The sequence below is a fragment of the Solanum lycopersicum genome, chromosome 1 (genome assembly GCF_036512215.1).
Source record: "Solanum lycopersicum chromosome 1, SLM_r2.1".
In the NCBI taxonomy this organism is placed as follows: Eukaryota; Viridiplantae; Streptophyta; class Magnoliopsida; order Solanales; family Solanaceae; genus Solanum; species Solanum lycopersicum.
In genome coordinates this window covers 51,701,312-51,719,685 of record NC_090800.1, presented here as the reverse complement: position 1 = coordinate 51,719,685, position 18,374 = coordinate 51,701,312, and the positions used below count along the sequence as shown (strand labels likewise).

Here is an 18,374-nt window from a genome sequence, read left to right as displayed (position 1 = left end):
GTTTATTCAATCCTAATAGAATAGGAATAGGTTTATACAATCCTATTTAGAATATGAATAAGAATACAAATAGAAATAGGAATAGTAAATAGTATCCTACTTGGTAAAGGATTGTATTCTAGTGTCTATAAATAGGGTTTCAATATATTATGTAGACATAACACAACTCAATAATATTTTTCTCCTAGCTTTCTCACATGGTATCATCTTTCATCTTTCATGTGACTATTTTCTCATATCTAATTTGTGCACCATGCCATCATTTTGGTGACTGCTTTCTTATATCTAATTTCTGTAGCACCGTCCCGTCATTCCGGTGACTACTCTTTCATATATAATTTGTGTAGCATTGTGCATCCTTATGGTGACTACCTTTTTTTGCATATTTAATTTGTGTAGTACCGTGGGTTTTTTTCCAAACTACTTTTTCGTATCTGAGATGCATATCACCTTCTGTCTTTTCGTTGACTCCTCATATTTGATTTGCGTGGTTCCATTCGTCTTTCCGGTGACTCCTGAAATCTTATTTGCGTACGGTTGTGCCATCATTTTAATCCTACCTATATAATTTCTCTTTTTCATTAGGGTTGTGCCATCATTCTGACCCTGCCCATATTATTTCTCTTTTCAATGGGGCATTTCATCAATTCGAATTATCCTATATAATTTCTATTTTCTAGTTGGGTCGTGACATCATTCCGACCCTACCTATGTAATTTTATTTCTTAGATTGTGATCACTTTTAGCCATCAAATCTAATACTCCGGCATATGAGCCTGTTCTGGCCAGTTTTTTGGTGACTTATTTAATACCGACTCATCTATTGATTCCGACATGATTCATATACTTTATGTGAGAAATATTGGAGAAAATATTATTGAATTGCGTACCTAAATTGTTACATGAAGACCCTATTTCTAGACACTACATTGGGAACCTTTTCCAACTAGAATTCCTATTCTTATTCCTATTCTAATTCCTATTCTAAGTAAGAAATACTTAGTCCTATTCTAACACTCCCCCTAAAGATGGTGCATACAAATCATATGCACCTAACTTGTTACAAATGTAATTAATACGAGGACATGTGAGAGACTTGGTGAACATATCTGCAAGCTGATCATTTGACTTCACAAATTTTGTAACAATATCTCCTAAGAGTATCTTTTCTCTGACAAAGTGACAGTCAATCTCAATGTGCTTAGTCCTTTCATGAAACACTGGATTTGATGCGATATGAAGAGTCGCTTGATTATCACACACAAGTTCTATCTGATCAATTTTGCCAAAATTTAGTTCTCCCAGTAATTGTTTGAGCCAAACTAACTCACAAGTTGATGTCGCCATTGCTCGATATTCTAATTCTACACTAGATCGAGCAACCACATTTTGTTTCGTACTCTTCCACGACACCAAATTACCTCCAACTAAAACACAATATACGGATGTCGAAAGTCTGTCAGAGGGTGATCCTGCCCAATCAACGTCTGTATATCAAATGATATGCTCATAACCTTGATCCTCAAAGAGTAGTCCTTTGTCGGGGGCTGACTTAAAATATCTAAGAATACGAACAACTGCTTCACAATGATTATCACAAGGGGAAGTCATAAACTGACTTACAACACTCACGGGAAAAGAGATGTCTGGTCTAGTCACTGTGAGATAATTCAACTTTCCAACAAGTCGTCTATACCTTTCAGGATTACTAAGTGGCTCCCCCTGTCCCGGAAGAAGTTTAACATTCGGATCCATCGGAGTGTCAATAGGTCTACATCTCATCATTCATGTCTCCTCAAGTATGTCTAAGGCATACTTGCGTTGAAAGATGACAATGCCTAATCTAGACTGAGCAACCTCAATACCTAGAAATTACTTCAATCTGCCAAGGTCTTTAGTCTGAAAGTGCTTAAAAAGATGTTGCTTTAAATCGGTGATACCATCTTGATCATTACCGGTGATAACAATATCATCAACATAAACAACCAAAAAGATACATCGACCTGGTGCAGAATGTCGATAAAACACATAGTGATCAGCTCCACTACGAGTCATGCCAAACTCCTGAATTACTGTGTTGAACTTCCCAAACCAAGCTCGAGGAGACTGTTTCAGACCATAGAGTGACCTACGCAATCGACATACAAGGCTACTAGACTCCCCCTGAGCAACAAAACCAAGTGGTTGCTCCATATAGACTTCTTCCTCAAGATCACCATGCAGAAAAGCATTCTTTACGCCCAACTTATAAAGAGGCCAGTGACGAACGGCAGCATAGATAGAAAAAGACGAACATATGCTATTTTAGCCACAGGAGCGAAAGTGTCACATAATCTAACCCAAATATCTTAGTATACCCTTTGGCGACAAGACGAGCCTTAAGTCGATCGACCTGACCATCTGGACCAATTTTGACTGCATAAATCCAACGACCAACAGTAGATTTACCTGCAGGAAGGGAGACAAGCTCCCAAGTACCACTCTTATGTAAAGCAGACATCTCATCAACCATAGCCTGCCTCCATCCAGAATGAGAAAGTGCTTCTTTACCTGTAGTCTTAGGAATGGAAACAGAGGACAAAGACGACACAAAGGCATAATGGGGTGATGATAGACGATGATAACTTAAGAAGGTATAATGCGGGTTAGTATTTCGAGTAGAACGTATACCTTTTTGAAAAGCAAGCGGCGGGCTAGGTAGAGGCAAGTCCGCAGTAGGAGCAGGGTCTGGCGCATGACATGAATCATCTGGGAGTAGGGTTGGACGTGGACGGCGATGATAAGTTAGTAGTGGTGGCACTGCAACTGGAGATGTAGACGAAACTGTAGATCCCTCAAAGGTTGGCACGGGTAAAACTTGAGGTATGGGTAAGACCATAGAGACATCAATATGATCAGAAGATGTATAGTAAGGCTGAGACTTAAAAAAATGTAACATGAGAGGACATAACGTATCAGTGAAGATCATGTGAAAAACAACGATGCCCTTTCTGAACTCTAGAGTAACCAAGAAAGACACATTTGAGGGCACGAAGAGCTAATTTATCTTTCCCTGGGGCTAAATTATGAACAAAGCATGTGCTCCCAAAGACAAGAGGGGGAATAGGATAGAGATGTGATTGAGGAAACAGTATGGAATGTGGAACTTGATTCTGAATAGACGAAGAGGGCATTTTGTTTATTAAATAACAAGCTGAAAGGACTGCATCGCCCAAAAAAAGCAGCGGAACATGGAATTCAATGAGGAGAGTGCGAGCAGTCTCTATCAGATGCCTATTCTTTCTTGCTGCGACACCATTTTGTTGAGGAGTGTATGGACAAGATGTTTGGTGAATGATTCCATAGTGAGACATAAATTGTTGAAATGGGGATGATAAGTATTCTAAGGCATTATCACTACAGAAAGTACGAATAGAAACACCAAACTGATTTTGTATTTCAGCAAAGAAACTTTTGAAAATAGAAAATAACTCAGAACGATCTTTCATTAAAAAACACAAGTACATCTTGAATAATCATCAATGAAACTAACAAAATAACGAAATCCTAAGGTGGAACTGACTCTACTAGGACACCAAATATCATAATGAACTAATGAGAAAATAGACTCTGAACGACCCTCAGTACTAGGAGAAAACGTAGCACAAGTGTGTTTCCCAAGTTGAAACGACTCACAATCTAATGTAGACAAACTAGGCACCAGCTTTTGTAGTTTGGATAGACTCGGATGTCCCAGACGTTTGTGAATTAGATCTGAGGAATCTGTATCAGAGCATGCTGTCAAGGAATTTGAAGAGGTAAGACAGTAAAGGCCTTGTGATTCATGTCCTGTTCCAATCATATGTCCCATACTGCGGTCCTGTATGAGAAAAAAATCATTGAAAAAAGTTATGCTACAATGTAGGGATTTCGTCAAATGACTAAAAAATGCTAGATTAAAAGGAGAACCAGGAACATAAAGAACAGAGTCTAGGGTGACAGAAGATAGGGGTTTAGCTTTTCCAACCCCTTTTGGATTTGTCTGGATCCCATTGGCTAAAGTAATAGCTGGAAGAGATTGCGAATAAACCATATCGGATAAAAGTGATTTATTACCAGATATATGATTAGAAGCCCCAAAGTCCACGACCCATGTTCCAACAGTACTAGTTTGCGACACACAAGCAAACGAATTACCCGTTACAGACACATCAGGTTGTGCAATCGAAACTACTTGTGGAGACGTTTGCTTATTTGCACGATACTGAAGGAACTCATCATATTCTATCCGAGCAATATGAGCATTATTGGATGGTTGATTAGGTTGAGCACCATATGTTACTAGTGGAGATGACTGTTTACTTGCGCGATTTCGAAGGAACTCATTATATTCCTTTAGAACAAGAGGATCATAACTGGTTGGTGGACCATGCAAAATATGACATATGTCACGAGTGTGTCCAGACTTATGACAATGACTACACTTGGATCGAGATTTCCCAAAATGTCCTCCCCCTCGCCGATTCTCCGTAGACTGATATGTACGCTTTTTAAAGGTTTGAGATCCGAGAATAGAGGAGTCAACAATGGGTGATGAAACAACTTTGTGACTAGGAGGTGCCGCAAGACGAAGGAGGCGAGAGAATAATTCATTGATTGTAGGAACTGTAGGGCTAGCTAAAATTTGATCACGCACAGAATCATAATTAGGAGGAAGTCCAGCAAGAGTAAGAACTAGAAACAATGTTTGTCTATGTTCTTGTTGTTTTTCCACATCCGTAGTTACTGGCATCAACGTGTCGAATTCCTCCATGACTGTCTGTACCTGTCCCAAGTAAGTAGACATATCGAATTCTTGTTTATTTAAGTTGGTCAATCGAGATATCACATCATAGAATCGAGAGATGTCATTAGTGTATACAGCACGCGCCTTTTCCCAAACTGTATTACACGTTTGGAATGGGCGAAACAAGGGAATCAATTTGGAATCAATCGAATGCCATAGCAGACAGACTACATAATTCAGCACCTACTTTCTCCCAATGTGCTTTGACTTTTGCATCTTCCTCACTAGTCTTTGTCTTTACATCTACCACATAAGTCTTGTTCGTTAAGTGATCGTGCACACCTTGACCCTTGCACCACAATTCAACTGACGAAGCCCAAGATAAATAGTTTGAACTTCCCAATAGAAGATCTGAAGTGATTGTAGGGCTAGAATTTCAAATCCCTATATTTTTAGAACCAAAAACATCACACCAAAAGACATTATGCTAAATTTGTCTCGGGAACAAAAAAAACTCTTGATAATTGAGATCTGATTGTCAAAAAATTCAAATCTCGAAAAAAAATTTGCTAAAAACAGACTGAAAAAAGCCGGAACCCTAAATCCGGCGATCGAATCTGGTCGGAATCAGAAAAAATAATTACATAGTCAGCCATGGAATAAAGAGGCGACTCAGATAGAAAAAAAATTGTCGAAAAAATTGGCCGGAAAAAGTCATACGCGCTGGCGTGGGGCTGACAGTTCGCCGGCGAAAATCCTACCGGCGGCGCATAACAGCGCGTGTAGCACTGATTTCAGGTGGGGATGACTGGACTCTGATCGCCGGGAATTCCGCAGCTAGTGGTGGTGTCAATTTTATGAAAACAGTGATGGAAAATAATAATTATCCGGACAGCAACTAGGTTACCAGAAAATTTTAATTTTTTTTCTCATAATTGCTCTGAAACCATGTGAGAAATATTAAAGAAAAATTTATTGAATTGTGTATCTAAATTGTTACATGAAGACCCTATTTATAGACACTACATTGGAAACCTTTTCCAACTAGAATTCCTATTCTTATTCCTATTTTAATTCCTATTCTATGTAAGAAATACTTTTTCCTATTCTAACACTTTACATTAGATTTTGAGCACTTTGTTGCTCAGGGGGAGTTTAGTAGCCTTGTATGTCGATTATGTGAGTCACTCTATGGTCTGAAACAGTTTTTGCAAGTTTGGTTTGGGAAGTTCAACACTGTAATTTTATCACTGTGTGTTTTATCGGCATTATGCATCAAGTTCAATATTTCATGAGAAGGACAAGCACATTGAAATTGAAGGTCAATTTTGTGAAGACGAGTGATCAACTTGGAGATATCTCACCAAGCTCCTCATAAGTCCATATTAATTATATTTGTAACAAGCTAGATACATATAATTTGTATGCACTAACTTGAGGGGAGTCTTAGAATAATAATATGTTTATACAATCCTATTAGAATAGGAATAGGTTTATATAATCCTATTTAGATAGGAATAAGAATACAAATAGAAACAAATAGTAAATAGTATCCTACTAGATAAAGGATTGTATTCTAGTGTCTATAAATAGGGTTTCAATATTATAACGTAGATATAACAACTCAATAATATTTTCCTCCTATATTTCTCACATATATAATCCATTCGCAAACATATACAAAATGCATCATGGACAACCAACACAATCACACAAATAAAATAAATTGCTTAGCCAGTAAAGTTACTGTGTAGCATCTCGGAATCGGAATTAAGTTTATTAGTTTCAGTATATAACTCTTAAACTATAAAGGGTTACGTGGTGCACTATATACCAAATTAAGGATTTTTGAGTGTGCCTACAGGTTATTGATGAACATGTATATATATTGTTTTGTAGTTAGATGTGTTGGATTGATTGGCTGCAATTGAGTGGTGGAAGCGAGTGGTTGGCTATGTGAGGCTGCATTTTTGTGAGTTTAGTTATTGGTGACCCGCGATAGCTAGGAAGGTACTAAAGGTATGTGAAACTAAAACTCCCTACGCCTTTAAGGCACCACCTATGTCATGTGTTTCTCATACAAAGGTCAAGTAAGTTCACTTGAAGTATGAACGTAAAACTTTCATATTTTATGTGTCCCACCTATTTGATTAATTTTTTAAGCTTAAAGGTATTCATGTCACTCGCTGCAAGTTGAGTTCTATAAAATTTTGTTTTATCACAAGTAGTTTTAATTGGATTTCCTATGAGCTAAATGGTATATATAATTGTGTTAAACGAGAATAAACAACTACAGGATAGTCGTGTTTAAATAGGTGAAGACGTAGATGACATAGTCATAAGCTAAAATGAGAATAAGTGTTTTGACAGTTGACATCATATTTCGGAAGCTAGGTACGATATAGAGATATTATTAACACATTTTTGGTGCTTAGCAATAAAATCCACATTCTATCCAAGAAAACATTGAAAAGAAGATGAATGTGTCATTCTAACCTTTAGAGGTATTAGTGTCCACACTAGCCAATGCAGTTCCATTGACATGAGAAAGTTGTCCAATGTTATTTTGTCTTTGCTGAAAAATATCCATATTTGGAGGTCTATCCCCCACCTTACACTTTGATGTCGCAGCACCTGCACAACTAAGTGAAATGTAACAATATCAAGGCAATTTTCCATATGCCCCAATAAGCATTCCCATTAAATCAAATAACTATGTCATTGTTCTTCTCTTGTTTACTGTTTTGCGTATAAACTTGATCATCAAGGATAGAGACGCAGCACATCATTTGACTTAAAACGATTAGACAAGCAGCAAACGAACAAACAACAATAGTAAAATTATAAAAATTTGTGTTCATATTTAGTTAATTTAATGTATTCTTTGGTATAGGAAAAGTTATGAATATATCAAAAAGAAATGGGAAATGTGTCCCCCTTTTCAAACAGAATAATGTGACTAGGAGGTCAAGGATTCAAGCAGTGGAAATAACCTCTTCAAAAAATGCAAGGTAGGGATAGAGATGATATCATTGACCCTTCCCAAGTCCTTGTACTGCAGAGGTCTGCATATATTTCTTTTACGATGTATTACACCTGTTAGGTAACAACTTATCCCTCCAATATCCCTATTTTCTTTCAGCAATAAACTTGACCATATTCCCAACAAAAATTATGATAACAATAACTACACCTCAAATTCCAAACAAGCCGAGGTTGTCTATATGAATCTTCAAATCATCATTTAAGCTTAATTCATGTCATCATCATGCCATATTAAAAGAAATGAAAAATAAGTTATATATATAATAATATTAAAAGTTCTCTAACAAGACTAAGAGCCCTTTTGTGTTAGCTGAGTTTAAGTAATTATCTATATCTATATCTTCTATACTATCTTTAAAGCTTGAACTCCCAAACTTAAATATTGAATTACTATAATACCCCTGACTAAAAATACGCAATTTTTGTATTTATTAATTTTGTTATATTGAAAGTAGATACCTTTTCAAATAAAAGGATTGTGACTATTCCGAAGGGTTGTGATTTTTTCAAAGAGTTGAGACTTTTTATAAAAGGTTGTGTCTTTCCTGACGAGTTGTGCCTTTTGCAAAGGGTTGTGACTTTTTCGACAAGCTATGATTTTTTCAAAAGGTTGTGACTTTTCGGATAAGGCACAATTAACACTTATTCATACTATTATTTTGTAGGTATAAATAGAGGGGTTTCCCTACACTTTTAAACTACAATTTTATTAAGTTGTCTACTCTTCTTCTCCTTAAAAATCTCAAGTGTTATTTGCAAAATTGATCAAGTTCTAAATTAAAAGAAATTTGAGGTACCTTAGAGTTAGTGAAAAAAATGTAGCAAATCATTCATCAATTCACACTCGGATTTTTTCTTACCATTTTCATGAGTTAAGAGTGACGAAAAGTTGTGGGAGAGATAATAATATTAAACCGATAACAAAAATGCCATATGATTTGGGTAAGATATTTCTTCTTTGTTTCTTTGTTTTTTGTCTTTTTGTTCTTTTCCCTCAAACGAAGGAGTTTCTTCGTAATTTTTCTACAACAATGGGTATCAACGTAGTCCATTGAATTATTATTTTTGATGTTAAATTCACACTATTTCACAAATAGATTTTCACTTTTACTTGTATTATGATAATATAGCTATTATAATACTTATTTTTTGATAGATATGTATGTAAAAATGAACGGAGAAAGTAAAAAGTGTTGGTGGCAAGAGATTTAAATCAAATGGAACACTAGAGTGAGTATAGCATGACCATATATTTTCGTCTTCCTTCTTCATTGACTATGTATAGTTTCATATAATTTTTCTTTATGTCACGGGATACACTCCTTACTTGCTATATAAAAATAGGTAAGCAAGTAGTGATTGATCATAAAATGATCTTAAATCAAATTAATGATTCTATAAATAATACTTAAAATTTTATTTATCTATTAATTTTTATTGTTGAAAAATTTAAAATTTTATATCATGATACAACTTCGATAAGATACTAGATACTTTCATTAAACAACACTATATGATATGTATGCGGCAGAAAAAAGGAGAAGACTACAAGTCCATTAAGATAAGGTAAGAACTTAATGAAATGAAATATTTTTCCTCATAGGTGATATTATTCATATATTAAAATTAAATTATGCTTTGGAATTATATCACCGCCATTCATGATAACAACCATGTACACTTTTTTGGTAAAGTTACCTCTCTATGATAATAGCCTTATTCATATTAATTGAGTACTAATATTTTATGAAAGATATGTTACATATAAAGATAAAATATTGAAATACTTAAGGTAATCCCTATTAGTGTCATGCACATACTAAATTTCAAGTATGAATATTTAAGACAATTTGTACTTAAATCGTGTACATCATTTATGTTCATAAGCTCAACAGGGAAGGCTATTGGTGATATTTTCTGAATGGATATTTTTTTTTCTATTTGTTGGTTAGATTTGTTTACAAAATTGAGTGAAGTAAGAAATAATATTATTAAAGAAATGTTACTTTCTCCAATATGTAAATTTTGAATGTATTTTGAATGTTTTAACGAAATTTGGTCATTTTGATCTCAAAATACAAGTAAGTCTATGACAATATGCATTAATAATTTAAAAACAATTGTCCTATGTTCGTTCAATTATAATTATTTACTAAAAAACTATAATTTAGTAATATTAATTCTATTTTACAACATCATATAATATATATATATATATATATATATATATATATATATATATATATATATATATATATATATATTATAGACACGTGCAATGCACGTGAAACTAGTTAAGTAAAAAAAGTTAAAAAGCAATTTTTAAGTGTTGGAGCAGAAAAGAAGCAATTGATGTGTTTGGTAAAGAAGGGCTGAAAAGCTCTTTTCTACTTAATTGACTGAAATACACTAATTTTGTTTAAAGTAAAAATAAGCTTGTTATTTCAACTTTTTTAACTTTAAATTAACTCAAAAATAAATTATTTTGTGTCTCAATTTACATTTAAGTTATAAATTACTCTGATGAGATTACTATGAATAAATATAAGTTATTTTATTTAAATAACTATTATGCTGTAATTTGACTCAAGTTTGTATATAAAAAAAAATATATTCCAATACTACAAAAAAAATTCACATATAAATTAAAGAAAGTTATTTTCTCTTGAGAAAATCTCCTAAAGAAAGACTCCTGGAGATAGATGACTCAAGAACTCTGAATTAAAAGAGTCCTAAATAGGGCTTCTATAAAGGGAGGGTATTTGGATATAGAACATATAAGAGAACGAGTAATTCTTTTGGTCAAACTAGAAAAGTTGTTAAGTAAAAAGTATTAATAAGTTGAGGGTGACCAACTTACAACTTTTAGCTTATTTTGGCTTAGGAAAATACAAGTAAACCAAACACCAAACTAAGTTAAGAAGTGCTTAAAAGCAGTTTTTACCAGCTTTTATTCCCTCCCAAACAACCTCTAAATCCTATTCACCATTAGGGAGCATCATCTATATGGATTATTTTATAGTTTCCGATTTTTAGCTAAGTCTACATTGAACTCCAGAAATTGTAACTTTCGAAACAACGTTCTTGATGTGATTTTAGGTCTACTTCATCCTCTTTAACTTTTTCAGTCACCATAGTATCATGCTTCTAGATCGGTGCATCTGTAAGTTAATATAAGATATAACCAAGCCATCTCAAGCGACCTTTAGGAGAATGTGGTCATTTTAATCAATTCTAATCGTATATGACAGTACCTCCATCTTAACATCCCCATCTCTGCAACAATCATCTTGTGGATTTGTTGGATGTAAGTGACCCAACATTCACTACCACATAATATTGCAGATCTTGTAATTGTTCCATGAAACTGTGCTACCTTTACATACATGATCATTTAGATATCCTCCCTACAAAGATTTGTTGGAATCCTAGAATCCCTTGAATCAAGTGTCCATGTCCTGCCAAAACATGGCTTTAGCTTCTGCATCTTATCTTATTTGCAGAGTACATGCACTAATAACTTTGATTATCTCCTTTCTCATCCAAGTCTTGATGCAATAATCATATCCCAAACTCATTTTACTTCTACAACCACATCTTTAGGTCTTGGTTCTACAATAATCTCACACCATTCCTACTTTTATCTATCCCAAAATACCATGACTGTTTCTTACCAGGTAATTACTATTAATGTAAAAACCACCAGCTCTAAGGTGCTGTCATTATAATCCAAAAAGAAAGAAAGATAAAAGAAAAGGAGAATCCCAATTGTCGATACAAATATTATATGACCTACAATAGGGATTCAGCATCACAAACCAGCTCCAATTCACACCAAAATGACAACATCATGATGCAATCAGATATAACTTTTAAAATAGAATTTTCTTGTCCTTCGAAACGTCTTATATTTCTCTCGTCCCAGATACACCACCATATACTGTACAGACGGGTATGGTGTCCCAAGTCTTTTTCAGGTTCTTAGACAATCCTTTCCTCTTCCAGCATGACTGAAATTCAGCAGCTGTTCTTGGCATGCTCCATCTCATAACTAAAAAAATTAAGAGATATCTGTTGGATCAAAGAAGTTGTAGGGCAATGTAGAAAAAGGTGGTTGAATGATTTAGATTTCTGGTCGCAACTGGTCGGAATGGCTGGACGACTTCAACGGACAAAAAAATTCTCAAAAAAAATTGATTGGAACAGCCCTCACACGCCGGCACGTGAGCCAGATCTCACCAGAAACTGCCACCTTCTATCGGCTCGTCAGAGCGTGTGGGGTGAGATTTTCCGGTGATTCTGGCTGGGGTTTGGTCGCGGAAGCTTTCCAAGCCTCGTGGTGCGGTTGGTTTTGCGCAACACCCACAGAAAGAAAAATTAAAAATAATTGACACAAATCAGACCCAACAGCCACCGGAAATTGACCAATAATGACTTGTTTGTTCTCACCAATGCTCTCATACCATATGAAAATATGGCGCCGGGGCCTAACTCAATCTCAAAAGCTAGCTCAAGAGGGGAGGATTGCCCAAGTGCATATACAGAGATTACCGGTCCATTCCCCAACCAATGTGGGACTTTTACCTACTCTAACACAACACATGTAGCATCTATTTGTTACATGTATTCCTCTTCTTAGCAGATTATCTTGAGTCAAGCATGCTTCTTTCGTAATCAAACACATAATTTGTTCTTTACTTTTCATCATTTTCTTAGATGGACCATAAAAAATCTGATTAGAACATGTGACTTCTGAGCAGCATATCATGAATGGACTATGAATGAACCATTACCATGTCCCCCTCCACAACACTTGACCATTACTGTCGTTGAAACAAGAAAAAGTGGAAAGAACTAAGAAGTCCGAAAATTTTTGCAAGTCTTCTATTCTGAGATAAGGGTAATTTTGTATTCACAAAAATATATCATCCAAAAAATGATGAGATGTTCACTTACAACCCACATTGGGCAAGACAAAAACCATCCGGACTAGTCTATAAACTTTACAATTTCCCTATGAAATCAACTAACATGCCTATATCCCACCATATCTTGTTTACACTTTACACAAAAAACAAAGAAGGATGATGCAGTTCAGTTTAATTTTCCTGATGTTGTTACTTTTTCCTTCAAAACATCTTGCTTTTCTTACTTTCCATACAGTCCACCAAATATAGGCTGGGGTCAACTTCCACCAGTCTTCCTGTGTGTCTCTTCGTCCAATTGTTTCCCAGTTTTCAGCATTTCCAAAGTAGTCTTGGAAACTGCTGAAGTGTGTGACCATCTCATCTAAATAGTTAAGTTGTTAGCGAGAGCACACTTCATTATATGATTATTTTCTCAACACGCCTCCTCACATGCGAGCCTATTTTTTTTTCATGGGCCAAGCAAATGTTTTTTTAAAAAAATTAATAATGGTACGTGAAAATGCTTTTTGATTTGGGTGGCAGTGAGATTCGATCTTAGGACCTTTGTATCAACTTGGTATCAGAGGAAGGTCTGTCTCAATGTTGGATCCCCCAAAATCAAAATTGTCCACGCACCAAATGCTAAGCACTGGGCGTGAGGTGGGGTGTTAAAGAATGACAAAAGTCCCACATTATTGGTGGTTAATGAGATGGGTGAACTCCTTGTAAGGCTTAGACAATCCTCCTCCTTTGAGCTAGCTTTTGGGGTGTGAGTTAAGCCTAAGATATAATTTAACAGGAACTATCCAGCTCAATACTAGCATACACAAGAACACGTTCCATATAATTGCAGTTGTTTTACCGTGTAAGAAAAGATAATCATTAAATCCTACTTCATTGTCACACAAAAAACACCTTGAGCAATTTGTAAACCTCTTTGCTCTAAAACTTCATGGGTTATACAAGCTATTATGATCACCCACCAAGCAAAACAGAAAACTAGGGGAATTTTGATCTTCAAGATGTTGCAAGGGCCAAGTTATTGTGAAAAACAGACTAATGCTTTTGTTCCAATAACAAAATTTAGCTGTAATACCCTAACAATGTAGCTTCCAAGGGATTTTGTCATGACCCGAGGAAACACCTGGAAAAGAGTTCAGACTCCGTAGAATTGCTCTTTCGACCCATTCATACCATTCAGAATTGCTCGAGTTCCATTTAGTGATGTCGAAAGACTTGAACCCAGCATTGAAATAAATTTTTTTCTCTTTCATCCTAGGCTAAGGTGTGTAGCAATTATCACAGTGGGTGATAATTGTTGGCTTAAAAAGAAAAGGCTAAGATTCTGGTGGTTGTTGACGGAAAGATTGGTTTCTACTGCCCTAGAAAAGTAAGACAGAGAAAGTGCATTGTTATTCGTGCCTGGGAGTAAAAAACGATGTATAAAGATTTAAACGTTGTATAAAGATTTAAACGCTGTATAAAGATTTAGTAATATTTCACTTTATGAAGAAAAGAAACTAAATGATTGATATTTCACTTTATCATTAAAAAAATTCAATTTTCTGCGAACCCAGGATTTCAAGACTTCGGGTGCACCAATATTACCTTATCTCAAATATGAAACTTAAAATAAAAACAATGAAAATAGGTCATTTAGCTGGATTCAAACCCAGGTCTTGCGGTTGGTTCCTTTCGCTAGGACCAGTTAGCACAACATCGCTCTTATGCTCTTCATGGGTGCACTACTAATCATAGCCAATTTCTCAATATAGATATGCAAATATACACATGATTTTTTATGAAGTTAACAGGTGCACATGCACCCCCACCTTATAGTGTGGGTCCTACTCTGTTTCTTTAGTCATATATTTGTCATTCATGTTTATAATTGTTAGTCTTGGACTAAACATATATATTTGTATTTTTTTTCTCCCTTTGCGCCTTTTTTTCATTAAAGCCCACTCTTTATTTACACTTTGCGCTTAAAGCCCCCATACACCTTAGAGCTTTTTATGCTTTTCTCCTTTGATAACATTGTACCCTCCTCCATGAAAGATGCCTATGCGAGTTGGTTATAGCGGAGAGGTGACAAAACTGTCAAAAGAATCTGAAGAATGATTCCAGCTGTTAGTTATTGGTGTCTCTGGAAAGAGAGAATAGCAGATGCTTATTCAGTTGGCACTCCCCCCCCCCCCCCCCCGTAAATAGTGTGGATAACTTTTTGGATTTTGTTAGCTCCCTGACTTTAGCTTAGTAGAATATTCAGGGAAGTTTTGGCTGTTTTACAGGTAAGTTTGCTTCATGTTTTGTTTGAAGCAGTTTCTTTTGCTCTCTTGTAACCTTGCATCTTCTAGATGCTTTTCTAACATGATGTGATTACTTTAGCCAAAAAAGAAAAGATTTAACAGTAAAGATACGCTTACAATGTAGCTTCCAAAAAGGTTTATCATGGACGAAGGAGGCACCTGGGAAAGAGTTCATAGTCCATAGCAGATTTGCTATTCTACCCACCTCCCAGTCATTTAAAGCTCTTCCACATGTGAGATTCCAACATGTGGATTCCATAGCAGGAAGAAGTGTCACTTCTCTGTAGGGTCTAGGAAAGTGGGCTTTAGATAGTCTTCATATATCCAGCGCTCAAACCAGAACTGTGTTTTCATACCATTCTCCATTTTGAAGGATATGTTAAGTGTTGAACTGGATCCAGAGCCTTCTGATGATTATCCACACACTATAGCCAAAAGTTCTATAAACTTCCTCAGTTGTCCAGTGGTTAAAGAGCCCAAACATCTCTATGATGAACCTTATCCATAAAGACATATCTTCTATGCAAAATATTCACAGCCATTTTCGTAACAGATAATTGTTGTGCAAGCTGAGTTTCTTCATGCCTAAACCCTCTCTTTCGTTAAGAGTTATGCCATCCCATTTCACAAGGTTGAATCCCCCCACTCTCTTATTTCCCTGCCACAAGGAGGTCCTTCTCAATTGGTTGATCTTCTTTTCAATGATCTTTGTTATCCGGAACAGGATCACCATATATGTGGGTAGTGCATCCATCACAGATTTGATAAGTGTCAATCTGCCTCCTAAGGTAAATATTGACTCTTCCATCTTGCTAGCTTCTTGTCACATCTCTCCAACACTGAATTCCAGACTTCTAGCTCCTCATTCTTTGCTCCCAATGGCATTCCCGAGTAGCTTGTGGGCTGGGAGGCAACTTGGCATCCTAGATTCATAGCCAACATCTGCATTGTGTGGAATTCATTTGCCCATACTTTGTTGTGATGACACTACTCCATAAGGAATTTCTTCACCATTGAATCTCAATAGCCATTTCATTAAGAGGCCCCTATTTTGCTTTTTTGTGTGTATGGCTCCTATTTTGCATTTTTAGATTCTTGATACCCAAACCTCCTCCTTTCTTTGTGATGATAGAGTTCCATCTGACTCGGTTAAATGTTCTACATTCTTTGTCCCCTTGCCATAGAATCACGCATCCCCTGCGGCCCTGCCATATAGGACCTGCCTTATGTTTTGCTCCTGATGGCAATCCCAGATAAACTGTGGGAAGACTCTCTATCACACTTTGTTTGACAACAAAGACTAGCTGCTAGGTTCTATCTTTTTTGCAGTTCTTTGACCAGAAGTTTATAACCCGTGTCACCTATTTCTCTAGCCTTTTTTCTGTCCATTTGATTTCCTGTAGGCATGCAATATCAACTCTCCTCCTTTGTAGGGTATCCACTAATTCCATGGCTTCCTCGTCGAAGTGTCTATGTTTTAGCTACCTACCCAGATCCCACTCTCATGGACTAGTTTTTTTAACCTCATCTGTCCATGATGCGAGAAACCTTTTATATTTTGCACCACATCGGGCATGAATAAATTCCCCAATAAAAAACAATAATTAGAGATGTAGAAGCTACATGATGTTTTAACTTGATTTCCGTTTCAAAATATCAGCAAGCTACCAAATACATTATTGTCAAAGTTCCTTCGGTTAATATAAAAAGGAAAAAAATAAATAGAAAACAACTTGGTACCAGAAGTAATCACTATCACAAAAAAGTAATCCCCAATTAACATATTCAACTCTTGTGTCAAATATTAATTACATAATAAAATAAATAAAGAAATAAATAAAGATACTCCCATCTCACCCAACTTACTATATGTCCTTTGAATTTGGTTACAATTTGTTGTTTATTATACTTTGATTATCTTATTATCTTGTTGTGATTCCTGTTCAAGATGATTTGTCATGTTGTCCATAGTATTTTCCATGAGTACTTCACTTCTGTTTTCTTTTTGCCATACTGCTTTGGACTATTTCTTTCTTTGAGTTGTAGGTCTATCAAAAACAGCCTCTTTACCTTCCTACCCTCCCATACCCCACCTTGTGGAATTACACCAGATATATTATTGTCGTTGTTGTTGTCATCATCTCACCCAACTAAATATCCTATTTCTATATCTGGGATTGTCCAAAAATTTCCACATTTCTCTCTACTAGAGCTCCTCCCCTCCCTAGATTCGTGGAAAGCAGAGGTCCGACTTTTTACCATGTAGATATTTCCTACAAAATTCAAATTATTTTTCAATATTGGTTTACTGATGAAACCCCCTTGTGACTAAAAGATTCAAATTTTTCAAAAACTAATTTACTTGCACTATTGAACTCAACCAGTTTAAATAGAGTAAGTAAATTGTTGAAATAAAATGAGTGGTCTATATTGGGAAATAAAAGTTGGATGTTCAATAAGTTGAGTAAAAAGTACAATAACTTATGCATGAAGTACAACAGCCAAAAGTTCATCAGAGCAGTTCAAAAACAAAGAAATTTGCAGGATATCAATGATAAAAATAAAAAAGGGTATGATTAAGGAACTAACCAGGAGCAGATGAAGGAAGGTTGCGGCGTTGAGGAAGATTGAAATGATCATAGGCGATATGGGCAGCATGATTTTGGGCTTCTTTGGAAGAACGGCATTGGTCCTTGGGCGACTCGAAGGAGACTCCATTCACTACAACAGTGGCTGTGAAACGAGGGTTGTGATCAGGGCCGTCTTTCTCCGTCGCGTACTCTGGCAAATTCCATTCGAATTGATGGCAAAGCTCTTGTAGCTTCGTTTTGTACATTTTTTCTCAGTTTACAGTAAAGGCGAAAAAATTGAGGGAAGGTATCAACTTCTCTTCTTACAATGTCCCAGCTTCAGACTATTTTTACTTTTTTTTTTGGGAGAGAAAATATTTTTAATTTGATATATAATTGGCTAGTACTAGTAATTTTGTTTTATTTTTTTGCTGAAGTACTAGTAAATATTTATTTCTGTTTTGTGCGGACATAAAAAGTGCATAAAATATGACTGAATAACACGTTATTAATATTATTGTTCTATTGTTAAAGAATTATGAAAGAAGAAGGAAAAATGCAAAAGAGATCTTACATAAGCTATGCAATAAGATTCTCATATATGTAAGGTATGATTTATCTTTATGTTATAATTATTTATGTGACAAATCTGCGTTACCATTTGGAGTAAGTATTTAAAGAGACTTATTGACTTTTTATACGTTTAATTTTATCCGATTGAGAAGAGAATTTCTTAATTTATTTTAATAATTGAATAAGCACAATTTAGTGAAATGTA

The 18,374-nt window shown here is 35.5% G+C and overlaps 1 protein-coding gene across 10 annotated transcripts in view; it reads right to left on the bottom strand.

Annotated features, from left to right (window-relative positions):
* LOC101261264 (double-stranded RNA-binding protein 4) overlaps positions 1-18,172 on the bottom strand; it is a 32,247-nt gene extending 14,075 nt beyond the window's left edge. For 2 of the 10 annotated variants that reach the window (XM_069297732.1, XM_069297735.1), the window contains exons 1-3: positions 17,616-17,942; positions 7,262-7,399; positions 2,671-3,859 (exon numbers count right to left, since the gene is read on the bottom strand). In XM_069297732.1, the coding sequence (XP_069153833.1) occupies positions 2,671-2,968 (298 nt within the window). In that variant the 5' untranslated portion in view covers positions 2,969-3,859; positions 7,262-7,399; positions 17,616-17,942. Of the gene's footprint in view, positions 1-2,448; positions 2,558-2,670; positions 3,860-7,261; positions 7,408-17,615 lie in introns of all 10 variants that reach the window. The other 8 variants (XM_069297734.1, XM_069297736.1, XM_010321337.4 and 5 more) reach the window with 6 other exon arrangements.
* Between the last annotated feature and the right edge of the window lie 202 nt (positions 18,173-18,374).